Source organism: Emys orbicularis, chromosome 6, assembly GCF_028017835.1.
Source record: "Emys orbicularis isolate rEmyOrb1 chromosome 6, rEmyOrb1.hap1, whole genome shotgun sequence".
Classification (NCBI taxonomy): domain Eukaryota; kingdom Metazoa; phylum Chordata; order Testudines; family Emydidae; genus Emys; species Emys orbicularis.
The window spans coordinates 59,703,854-59,716,105 of record NC_088688.1 but is presented as its reverse complement, the minus strand read 5'-3'; the positions used below and the strand labels follow the sequence as shown (position 1 = coordinate 59,716,105).

Sequence of the window (12,252 nt, the reverse complement as noted above, 5' to 3'; positions counted from 1 at the left end):
CAACTCGTGATCGTTCAGTCCAAGATTATTTTCTACAAATAGAATGTCTATAATATCTTCATTACGTATCCAAGCCAAATCTAAAAAAAGCATCACCTCTTGTTGGTTCATTACTATTTAAAGACATGTGTCTGCTGGCATCCAGGAATAACTGGGTCATACCATTAGTAGTAATATTTGTTCTCCAGTCTATATCTAGGAAGTTAGTCTTCCATAATGACACAATTTTTGATAGTATTTATCTCTCTCATAACATCAAAGAGATCTCTATCCATTTCCAGATTCCAGCCTGGTGCGGTCTAGAGCAGACCCCTCACACTATCTTAATAGAATCTCTTTTACAATTTTTCCCCAAAGTGATTTTGAGCCAAACCGATTCTGTTTTATCCATGCTAATGCTATCACTTCTTATTTCTTGTGTCTGCCGCATCATTGACATACAATGCTTATTTCCTTACTGTACCACATCATTGGTGTGCAATGGTACCCCACCACATTTACCTTTATTTCTTTCTCTCTTGAGAAACACATATCCATCATTACCTCTATTCCAGTCACAACTGCTATTACACCGTATTTCTGTTGTCTTTATACTATTTGGTTTTGCATCCTGCACCAGTAATACTAGTTCCACTACTTTGTTGCCCAGGCTTCTTGCATTAGTGTACAAATATTTCATTTGTTGCATTAGTGTACAATCATCTCATCTGACTTCACACTATTTCCTAGACAGATTAAGTATAATCCTTTCACTATTTGTATCGTCTACCTGACTATTCTCCCATCAATATTATTACTTTTTCTGTTTGGGGTCCATACTCCTACCCTCTGGAGTTCTTTTTTCCTGTACTAAATCCTCATTTACATGCAAATGCTGCTGTCAGATGCTCTGGGCCTGGCTGGAGCCCAGTGGGGCAGGGAGAAGAAAGTGCGGGGAGGAGGGAGAGATCTGATAATAATCTGGTTGGGCAAAGAGACTAGATACATTTATATGTGGAATTTGACCAGACTGTTACCATCAAGGATAGGTGGTACTCATTGACTTGTATTTCTTCTTAAAAGGAATATTTGAAAGAGCTGCTGTCTTGTGGGAATTCTTCTGAAGAGAATGTAATGCCCATTGAACATTCACATTTGACATTGAGGAGCGCAGAAGAGCAGCCTGTTTTCAACCCTTTCCGGGTGCACCGCCAATATTGTGCAAATGTGTTTGATCAGGTTAGTGAAAGTTTTTGAAACTTTCAATTCCTATCAATGAAAATTTCACATATAATATTATAAGGAATGCAGGTCATACCTACACAATGATGCAGTCCTGGAAAGCAGTGACTTTGAAAATAATTTAGGAATCAGTGGACAAGCAACTCAACATGATTTCTCAAGTGTGATGCTGTGGTAAAAAGAGCTAATGTGATCCTTGTCTGTATAAACAAGGGAGTAATGCATAGGGGTAAGGAGATGATTTTACCTCCAGATGTGGCATTGCTGAAATCGACACTGGAATATTGGGTGAAGTTCTGGTGTTCACATTTTTAAAAGGATGTTGAAAAATTGGAAAGGGTGCAGAAAAGAGAGACAAAAATTATTTGAGGGATGAAGAAAATGCCTTTCAATCTGTTTACCTTAAAAAGAAGATCAAGAGTTGACTTGATTATAGCATAGAAGTAACTTTACGAGGAGAAAATACCAGATACTAAAGGGGTGTTTAATCTAGTGGAGGAAGGCCTAACAACAACTTATGGAAGATGAAGCCAGACAAATTCAAATTGGGAAAAAAAGGCAAACATTTTTAACAATGGGGGTGATCAACTGTTGAAACAAGCTATCCCAGGAAGTGATGGATTCTCCATTTCTTGAAGTCTTCAAAGCAAGACTGGATATCTTTCTGAAAAATTTTCTTCAGCCAAACGCAAGTTATTGTCCTTAATACAGGAGTAACTGGGTGAAATTTAGTGGCCTGTGATATATACAGGTGGTCAGACTAGATGATCTAATGGTCACTTCTGGCCTTAAACTCTATGAAACTATGATGACAGTGATGGTAAGTGTTGAAATCATGATAATGAACTAATTGGCATAGGCACAAACTTCATAAAATTGCTTGGGTGCTTGCTGCCTCTAAAGTGCTGATCATTCTAATCCATTTGTGTTATGCAAGGGGGTTGTCATTGACACATTTTCTCCCCTGTTCTTTTATCTGTATTGTTGCTTTGATGTGGATCTCATGTACTTGTGGAATTTGTATTCTTTCACATATAGCTACGTTACTTCAGTATGAATATGGGAAGCACATTTTTATGGATGATTTTTCATTATCTTGATGCAATGAACTGGGTCTTTCTGTTGAATACATCGGCAAAGCTTGAAGTGCATATTTGGGAGAAATGATGAAAAAACATCCATAAAACACACTACCTGATGACAGTCATTGTCAAAAATACCAGACACTGGGGTAATGGTTGAATTGGAAATATGTAGATCGATATAGATTAAATAGAAAAAAATGAGAAAAGTGTGTATTTCTGATGTTCATATTAGGCTAATCAGTTAAAACATTAAGGTATCCAATTCCAGAAACTAGAACCATGCCAGGCCAGCAGTTTTTTTTTTTTTTAATAGATCTAAGGTAATATCATCAAAACTCCCTAAGTCTGATTTTCTCCTGTGACTAAGGCATGGACCTAAGGTTACAAATCTCAAAAGTCACTTTTAAAATGGGATTTATGTGCCTAGATCACTTAGGCACTTTTGAAAAATTTATTCTGAGACTTTGCCAATCTTCTTAATCCCTGTAGGCACCTCCACAATTTCAAATGGTAATATAAATGCTGATCTTTTAAACTGTTACACTGAAATGCACACTAAGAACTTCTTCCTCTAGACAGCCCCTTATCTTTTTTCAGTACAAATTTGTTTTGTATTTAGGTAAAGATATCATCTCTGTTCTCTTTAGTGATGGCTAAAGACCAGTTTCACTGTATATGCCATTTTCTAAAACATATATATTGTTTAATAGATATTTAATCCATGTGATCTATTTCAATGAAAGTGTCAATGGTGTGAATGATGGAGATGAATACTAATTTGAAGCTCTTGACCCCAGTTGAACTAGTTTTAAGCCTATGTTGCTCTTTCTTGTTCCACAAGTCCCTTTGTAAATATCCTAAATGAAGAGGACTCAAGGGAGGGATTTCTTGTCTTAGACAACTGGGAGGAAAAAATGGTGTCCAAATTTGGAACACAGATAATATTTTTATCATGCCTGTTACAGTTCTTGCCTACATTCATTAATAGTGAGTAGAATAAGACCTTCAAATACTGACAACTCAGGGCAGAATTCTTTTGCTATATGACAGAGTTGCAGTGCTCCATTAATCAGCAGGTGACAAGAGATAGTTCATATTGGATTGTGTTGGATTCCAGAAATGTTAGCATAAAATCTGTTTATCAGAACTTGGAAAACTGTACTAGCATTTAAATAAAAATAATTAATGGACCATAGACATTAAAGTATCATGTGTCAAACCTATTCATCAGTAAATCAACTTGCTTCCTGAAATTAATTATACTATTAAAGAAGTTACCTTATTTTATTTCCTTAAAAATGTACTTGACAAAGCCCTGGCTGCGATGATTTAGTAGGGAATTGGTCCTGCTTTGAGCAGGGGGTTGGACTAGATGACCTCCTGAGGTCCCTTCCAACCCTGATATTCTATGATTCTATGATTCTATGATCAAGAGGTTTAATAATTATATTTAATTATAATTTCAGCCAATTTACCTGGTCCTGAAATAAAGTTTGCTACTCTGTACACCCCAGGATCAACCCTAGCATATTAATTAAATATTATGTGCATGTGTTATCTTCCAACCCTTTGGTTTAGTAGCTAATTTGAGAGAGAGCGCATAATTAATGTTCACAATTCAGCCACTTCATATTTACATTCTTTCAGAACTCCTGATGTTTACCATCTAGTCGTAGCAACTTGTTACACTGAATTTTATCACTTTGTCCCGACATCTCAATCTCCTTTATTTTACCACCAGACTGACCAATTCTCTCCCAGGCTTCCTCCTTCTATTACATTTACAAAATTTCTTGGGTTTTTGTTGTTGTTGTTTTTTTTTTTTTCCTGTTTGCTCTTCAAATCCCCTCTTTTTAGCCCTTCTGATTTCACTTATCTTTGGAGTTCCCTCTGTTTTTTGTTGTTCTGTGTGTAGAATGAATGACTACCTGAGTTTACAGTTAGAACATTGGAGCACTGTCTTTCCTGCTTCCATCCCCTCCCTCTTTTACTCTCTTTCCTCCCTCTTCATTAACTCCTTCCATCTCTCATCTCACTCTTGATAGACTTTTTCCTCCTCATTCATTCTTCATCAGACATTCACTTCCACCATTCACCTTCTTCCCCATTTACTCACTTATTCTCTTTCACTTTCCCTGCCCCTCTCTCCCATTCTTCCTTTCTCTATCCTTCCCTCGCCCTGACTTTTATTATGTGTGAGTGCATGAAGGAAGGAAGGAGGGGGTAAAAGAAAAGCGGAGAGACAGGGAGGGAACTAAAGCAGCTGAGTGGAAGAGGACCCGTGGAGTATATTCAACAGTCTCCAGTAGCACCAGAGGAAACTCTGCTTGCTACAGTTTGTTACATTACTTCCTATTGGCTTCATTTGGGCTGGATTTCCATTTTCTAAAGGATACTTGTTTGGCTTAAATAAGCTCTTGAACCTTGCCATTTAGCCATATATATATTAATATACATATATATGGGTATTTGCCTTCCCTCTTCTTTTTTTGTTTAGGGGTTTACATAACTCCTGTTACTATTTATTATGGTATGGGAAAGTAGCTTCCATTCAGAGTCATAAGGATTTTAATTTCCCCAGTTTTGACTAGCTTCCTCATCTTTTTTTTTAAAAACTCCTAGCCAAATTTAGTTTCACCATATGATTTTGGGAGCGATCCCTCTCCCAAGTATATTGAACTTAACTGTATTATGGTCATATTCCTTATTGGCTGAACTATAGTTAATAATGTTAATGTTATACAGCCACAAGTATTGCTTTGTAAGCACAGTATTGTTGTACAACGTCATTTGTCTGCATACAGTTATTGTAGGATAGATTTTATTAATTAAATAAGCAACAGGGCATTTACCTGAGTTCATATTGTCTATATTTATAGGTATTTATAATAACCATCTGGTGACTGCAATGCCTTAGACAACAATAGACAAGTAAAATATCTCGCACTAATTAAGATACAGCATGAATTCCAGCTACACCAAGTTCTTTCTCTTGATAAACTTTTCGCTGACAGTAGAAAATGTAAATTGCTACAATACATAAAAAGTTGCCAATTATTTTGCTTTTCAAATAGAGTCAAGCTCTCAGAGAAAGTGGCTGGGCAAAATGCCATTAACAGTTGGAAGAATAACGACTCAAAAAATTGATTTATCTTTTTATAAATAATGGCTACATCCCCAAATGGATTTATAAATTAATTGCTGTCTTATTGGAATAAAAACCTTCTTCTGTGGACATGATTGATATCATCTGTCTGAGTCCTTGTTCTAGACCCCCCTCCTTCTTAGTTAGTCTATCACAGCTGGAGCTTTAATTTACTGATCATATTAACTCTGATTAATAACTAACAATAGCTTCTTCCCATACCTCAACAGTCAGCCATTACTGAATGGAACTGGGATTGGTCAATCTTGCTGCCAACTTATCTGGGACTGAATCAGATGACCTTCAGGGCACTGCTGGCACACAGGTAATAAGATTCTTATATAGAATGTCTGTACTTTGCAATTTTTGGTGTTACTTTATAATGGACTATACATTAAAGTTAATTTTGACACAAATTGTAAAATAATTGGGAAATATATTTTTAAACTACAGAATTTTAAATTGGCAATTGTTCGAAAGGATAGTTTTTCTGTATTTAGTATGCGATGAGAAAGTTTAGTGATAAAGGTATAATTTACAGTTTTTATCTCAAGGGGTAAAAGCCTGTGTTTTTTGTGATTAAGATTCCAGAATTTGTTTGCCATTGTCCAGAAGCAGTACTTTACACAGTAATAATAGCAATTTTTTGCCTTTCCAAATCCATAATACTCATATAAATTTCAGCTGTGTAGCACAGAACTCAGGGGAATGCTTGTTAAAATAAGTGATGAGGCCTAAATTCAGTGATGTCATGGCAAACGATAGCTATAGCACAGAAACATTAATTTAAATTGTTTAAAAATAATGCAACACAAATTTTACTTAACGGTGCTAACAGTTCCTCTTTAAAATGACATTTTTGTCTTTTAAAATTGCAGTGCTTAATGAAAAGCAAGGATATTTAATGCAAAACTAATGATATTCTTAAAACTCACAGACTGTTGAGAGGTGGGTGAATGTAAAATACTGTAAGTCCTTTGGAGGTAGTATTTGTGTGCTGTATTTGTGTCTTATCCTATCAGATATAACAAAAATAGTAATTTTGTCCTTGGTATAGGACAAATTTAAGTATGCATGGTAAATCATCTTACTTATATATTTAAGGTATTTCTAAGGTGCCTCTGACCTCTATTTGTATGAAAGGAAGCTGATATCTTTGGAGCAATGAATGCTCCTTCCTAATATGTTTAGGATATGTTCCTGTAATGTACTCATTTTGTATGTGTGAAGTTACCCTTTCTTTACTAGCCTATGGGCAGGATAAAGGGACCGGCTACTACTGACATCCAGTGAGATATTCTTTAGCTGAAATGATGGTGATCTGTGATTTTTGGAGGTGAGGGGACCAGAGTTTTAGACCAGGCTCTGCAGAAACTGTGATTTGTTCAGTAATTGTTGTCTGCAACATATTGATTTGTTACATGTTGGTAGTGTGACAGATGTGAAAGCTCTGAAACCTGAAAAGATTATTTTATTGAGATGTGCCAGATGCTATGGGCAAAGGGATTGTTCATAAACGTGTGCATCTATAAATGTTATATGTATATTTGAGAGCTAGGAATAGTATGCTCGCTCTATCAGGGAGAATTACTGAGCTTCTCCAGGAACTAAAATCCGTGGGAGACAATTAATGCAAATCCTGGGGCAGGTAAGCAACTCCAAAGAAGTACCACCCGTTGGGCAGAAATGTGTATATTGGTTCAGACTGGGTTCAAGAGGCCCAGCAGACAAATAACAAGATTTTGATATAAAGGGGAAAGCTGAACCGATTTAGAGACCCTCACTTTGATCCAAGAATTTACATGAAACTGTAAACACGAAGTCGAAACCATACTGGTCATTATTTGAATCTCCTTTCTCAGAGTCAGATACTTCTCTAGAGGCAGATATGTCTAGAAGGCATGGTTTCAGTGGAATTCAGATGCTTTCCCCATATATATCTCTAGGTTCAAAATCAGACTATGAATAATATCCACAATTTTTATAGTAAGAGACACAGATGCACTCCATGTTTGTAGGCAGAGAATCTGGAGATTATGATTTCCTAGAATATTTTACATCTTATGTTCTCTTGAACTTGTAAGAAAAAAAAATTCTATTTTCTCTGTTTTCGTGAACTGGGGACCTATATTCTCCCTTTGATGTTGAACTTTACTGGAGGCATCTGGCATGGTTATATCACTAACCTTTACATTTACCTGTTTCTCTACTTATGCATCAGACTATGTGAAGCTTGTATTATATCCCCACTTCAGAGAAATATCTTTGTTTTACAATATCTGTGCATTATCTTGGCTAAGGGGTTGACTCAGGATGGAGACTGCTCATATATTTCAGCCTTAATTCTGCCCTTGTTTTAGGTATGAAATATTTATCCATTCTGTTTTTATTCTTCTTCCTTGCTTCTCCATAATAGTTTCCCCCACTTAGGCCTGGTCTACACGACAGGGTTAGGTCGAATTTAGCCGCATTAGGTCGATTTAAAAATGACTGCATCCACACAACCAACCCTGTTCCGTCGACCTAAAGGGCTCTTAAAAATTGACTTCTGTACTCCTCCCCGACGAGGGGAGTAGTGCTAAAATCGACTTTGCTGGGTCGAATTTGGGGTAGTGTGGACGCAAATTGACGGTATTGGCTTCCGGGAGCTATCCCAGAGTGCTCCATTGTGACTGCTCTGGACAGCACTTTGAACTCTGAAGCACTAGCCAGGTACACAGGAAAAGCCCCGGGAACTTTTGAATTTCATTTCCTGTTTGGTCAGCGTGGCGAACTTAGCAGCACAGGTGACCATGCAGTCCCCCCAGAATCATAGAGCGTAGAATGTTTCTACGCTCCCCCTATTGTCACTGTCCCTGAGGTTATTGCAGATTAGAAGGCGAAAAAAACGCATTTGCGATGACATGTTTTCTGAGCTCATGCAGTCCTCCCGCACTGATAGGGCACATGTTAATGCATGGAGGCATTCAGTGGCAGAGGCCAGGAAAGAATTAAGTGAGCATGAAGAGCGGAGGCAGGATGCGATGCTGAGGCTATTGGGGGAGCAAATGGACATGATGAAGTGTCTGTTGGAGCTGCAGGAAAGCCAACAAGAGCACAGACCCCCGCTTCATCCACTGTATAACACTGGTCTACAATTTTTGAGAAGTCGTCTGCTTCAGAGATAAAATGTGCTATTTATTATGTATTTTGATGTGCTGAATTCAAATATGACAATTAAAACAACTGATTGGCTACTGTTTCTAAGATATTTAAGTTTTTACATTTTATGTCTATGTATATTGTGTAGATAGTAGAGTTTTAATCATAAATTGTAAACCTAGGTCTTTTCATGTGTTTATGGTTGCTTTACATGATAATATTTCACCTGTCCTGTTTATGTAACACTTTAAAAATCAGCAAAAGGGTTATATAAATAAAATGTATTATGAAACAAAAGGCAAAAAACTATTATGTACATAGTTTAGTCCTATTCAGTGTCTACTGGGCACTCCTCCTCCCCATATTCCATAGCCTCCTCACCCAGACACCCAAGAACGCGGGGCGGAGGGGAGGCTCCGGGCACCCAGCCACTCCACTGCAGAGGATGGCCCAAGCAACAGAAGGCTGTCATTTAAGCAGTTTGATTTTTAGTGTGGATACAATCAGCAATGTGGCCTTGTTCTTCCCTCCTCCCCCACCCCACCCAGGCTATCTTGTCCGTTATCTCATTTTTTTTAATTAATAAAGAAAGAATGCATGGTTTCAAAACAATAGTTACTTTATTTTGAAGTGGGGAGCCTGGTTGGCTTACAGGGAATTAAAATCAACAAAGGGGGCGGGTTTGTATCAAGATGAAACACACACAACTGTCACACCAAAGCCTGGCCAGTCATGAAACTGGTTTTCAAAGCCTCTCTGATGCGCAGCACGCCTTGCTGTGCTCTTCTAATTGCCCTGGTGTCTGGCTGCTCAAAATCGGACGCCAGGCGATTTGCCTCAACCTCCCACCCCGCCATAAACATCTCCCCCTTACTCTCACAGATATTATGGAGCACACAACAAGCAGCAATAACAATGGGAATGTTGGTTGCGCTGAGGTCTGACCAACAGCGCCAGCGAGCTTTTAAACCTCCAAAGGCACATTCTACCACCATTCTGCACTTGCTCAGCCTATAGTTGAACTGCTCCTTACTACTATCCAGGCTTCATGAACGGATTCCCCGAGCAGGAGAGCAGAGTTGCAGCGGAAGCGGTGGACGAGGACGGTTAGCAGTCCTACTGCACTGTCTGCTGCCAGCAGCACCCAGGAGGACCAGAACGGATCCCCTGAGTTCGTCGCAGGGGAGCAGGAGAGCAGAGTTGCAGCAGAAATGGTGGAGCCGTACACCATGCCCTGGAGGTTACTAGGAGCTGGGCAGGGAAGACCTTCCCAGAACCCCCGGCCAAGCTACATGTCTGACGAGGACGGTTAGCAGTCCTACTGCACTGTCTACTGCGAAGGCAAGGAGCTGCTGCTGTGTAGCAATGCCAGCTGCTGCAGGTGCTTCTGTGTCGAATGCTTGGAGGTCCGGGTAGGGCAAGGTACCTCGGCCAAAGCAAAAGAGCAAGAGCCCTGGAGCTGTTACATGTGTCACAGAAGTGCTATGGGGTGTTACAGCGCTGACCGGACTGGAATGTACAGCTGCAAGACTTCTTCACCAGCGACAAAGGACAGGAATATGATGCATCTAAAATAGCCCGCACATTTCCCAGAGTTACTACCTTTGATAACAGAATGTCAATGATTGCATTGGCTACTTTTTTTTTTTTTTTTTTTAATGGAGATAGGAGAGGATATCTCCTAGAACTGGAAGGGACCTTGAAAGGTCATCGAGTCCAGCCCCCTGCCTTCACTAGCAGGACCAAGTACTGATTTTGCCCCAGATCCCTAAGTGGCCCCCTCAAGGATTGAACTCACAACCCTGCGTTTAATAGGCCAATGCTCAAACCACTGAGCTATCCCGCCCCCCTACAGGGAGGGATACTTGGATCACAGCAGCCCCCACAGTAGACTTGCCCACAACAGCAGCGTGATGGTGAGCTGAGCGGGCTCCGTGCTTGCCATGGTATGGCGTCTGCACGGGTAACCCGGAAAAAAAGGCGTGAAATGATTGTCTGCCGTTGCTTTCACGGAGGGAGGGGCGACTGACGACATGTACCCAAAACCACCCACGACAATGTTTTGGCCCCATCAGGCATTGGGAGCTTAACCCAGAATTCCAATGGGCGGCGGAGACTGCGGGAACTGTGGGATAGCTACCCACAGTGCACCGCTCCAGAAGTCGATGCTAGCCATGGTAGTGAGGATGCACTCCGCCGACTTAATGCGCTTAGTGTGGACATATGCAATCGACTGTATAAAATCCATTTTTTAAAATCGACTTCTATAAAATCGACCTAATTTCATAGTGTAGACATACCCTTAGACTATTATTTTTCAAAACATTAACTTTTCAGTTAAACCAAAATTAATTGACAAAGATGTTACAATAGCAAAGAACACAAACTATGTCAGATCCCCTACTTATAGCTTACAACTGCCCTCAGTTAAAATGAAGCAATTTGTATTTTGAAAACAAATACAAATTACTCAGTGTGTCTATAAACAAAAGGTATGACGCCAACCCACAACAGGAACTTAAGCTCTCAGGCTGGGTCTTATACTGCCCTGGCAGCTGATGTCATCAGTATGAGCCAAAGGCAGTGGAGAAGGATTGGTGTGACTTACAGATGGCGGCTGCTCTCTGAGGCCACAACAACTCCCCTGTTGACTTGTAATTTAATTAGCTATCCCCTTATCCTTGTGTGATGAGTGTAAATAGAAGCACCCGATTTACCTTCTCTACACTACTCATTATTTTATATACCTCTGTCATGTCATCTATTATTTGTCTCCATTTTAAACTGAATTGTCATAATCTTTTTCATCTCTCCTATTTTGGAAGTCTCCATTCATTGTCCTCCTTTGGATTCATTCAGTTTTTGTTGTATCCTTATTGAGATGAGGTGAACAAAACTGAGCACATTATTTAAAATGAGGCCATACCATCAATTTATAAAACAGCCACTATAGTATTTTCAGCATTATTTTCTATCATTTTATTTAACACATTCTAACATCTTTCTTCCCTTATCTGCTGCTGCTGTACGAGGATACATGTTTTCATCAAGCTGTCCACAGTGATGTCTAGTTCTATTTCCCTTTTTAAGCTTAAATGCTGTCTATTTGACACTATGTTAACTAAGTATGCTCTGCTGATTCTCCTGCAGTAGAAAGAGTAAGCAAAAAGTGCTTATGGGACTCATTTACCAGGGAAATGCCTCCCCAACCTAGTTACTGACTGAGTGAGATGGGGACAAGTTTTGTCCCTGAGCCTGCAAGTGGTGGGCACATTAATTAGTTGGCTGTTAGGGGAGGGTAAAAAGCTTCCAGTACTGGATGAAAGGGGAATGATTTTAGCACCTGCTTGCTCTCACACACACGCAAGGTAAAATAAATACTTTCAGGTCTCATTTGTATTTATTTTACAGAATTAAAACTGCTAATTTGCATGCTACTGTAAATATGAACAGTTGTGCTGTTTTCATATTTGTGATGTAATCACAGTTATGCTGGGGGTTGGGTGAAACCTCGTTGAAACTCATGGACACAATAGCTGCCCTTCATTCAGGATAAGCTGTTTTTGAGTAAGATCGCTGAAACAATGTGAGCCATCGCTCAAAAAACAGGCCACATGCAAGACCAGTGAGAAAGCGGTATGGTCAAAAGGAATTTTCAGG

At 39.3% G+C, this 12,252-nt stretch overlaps 1 protein-coding gene across 1 annotated transcript in view; it reads left to right on the top strand.

Moving 5' to 3' along the window:
- KIAA0825 (KIAA0825 ortholog) overlaps window positions 1–12,252 on the top strand; it is a 417,985-nt gene that overhangs the window by 214,366 nt on the left and 191,367 nt on the right. Inside the window, exons 19-20 of the mRNA XM_065406817.1 lie at window positions 1,063–1,218; window positions 5,682–5,776. Coding sequence (XP_065262889.1) covers window positions 1,063–1,218; window positions 5,682–5,776 — 251 coding nt within the window. The remainder of the gene's footprint in view (window positions 1–1,062; window positions 1,219–5,681; window positions 5,777–12,252) is intronic.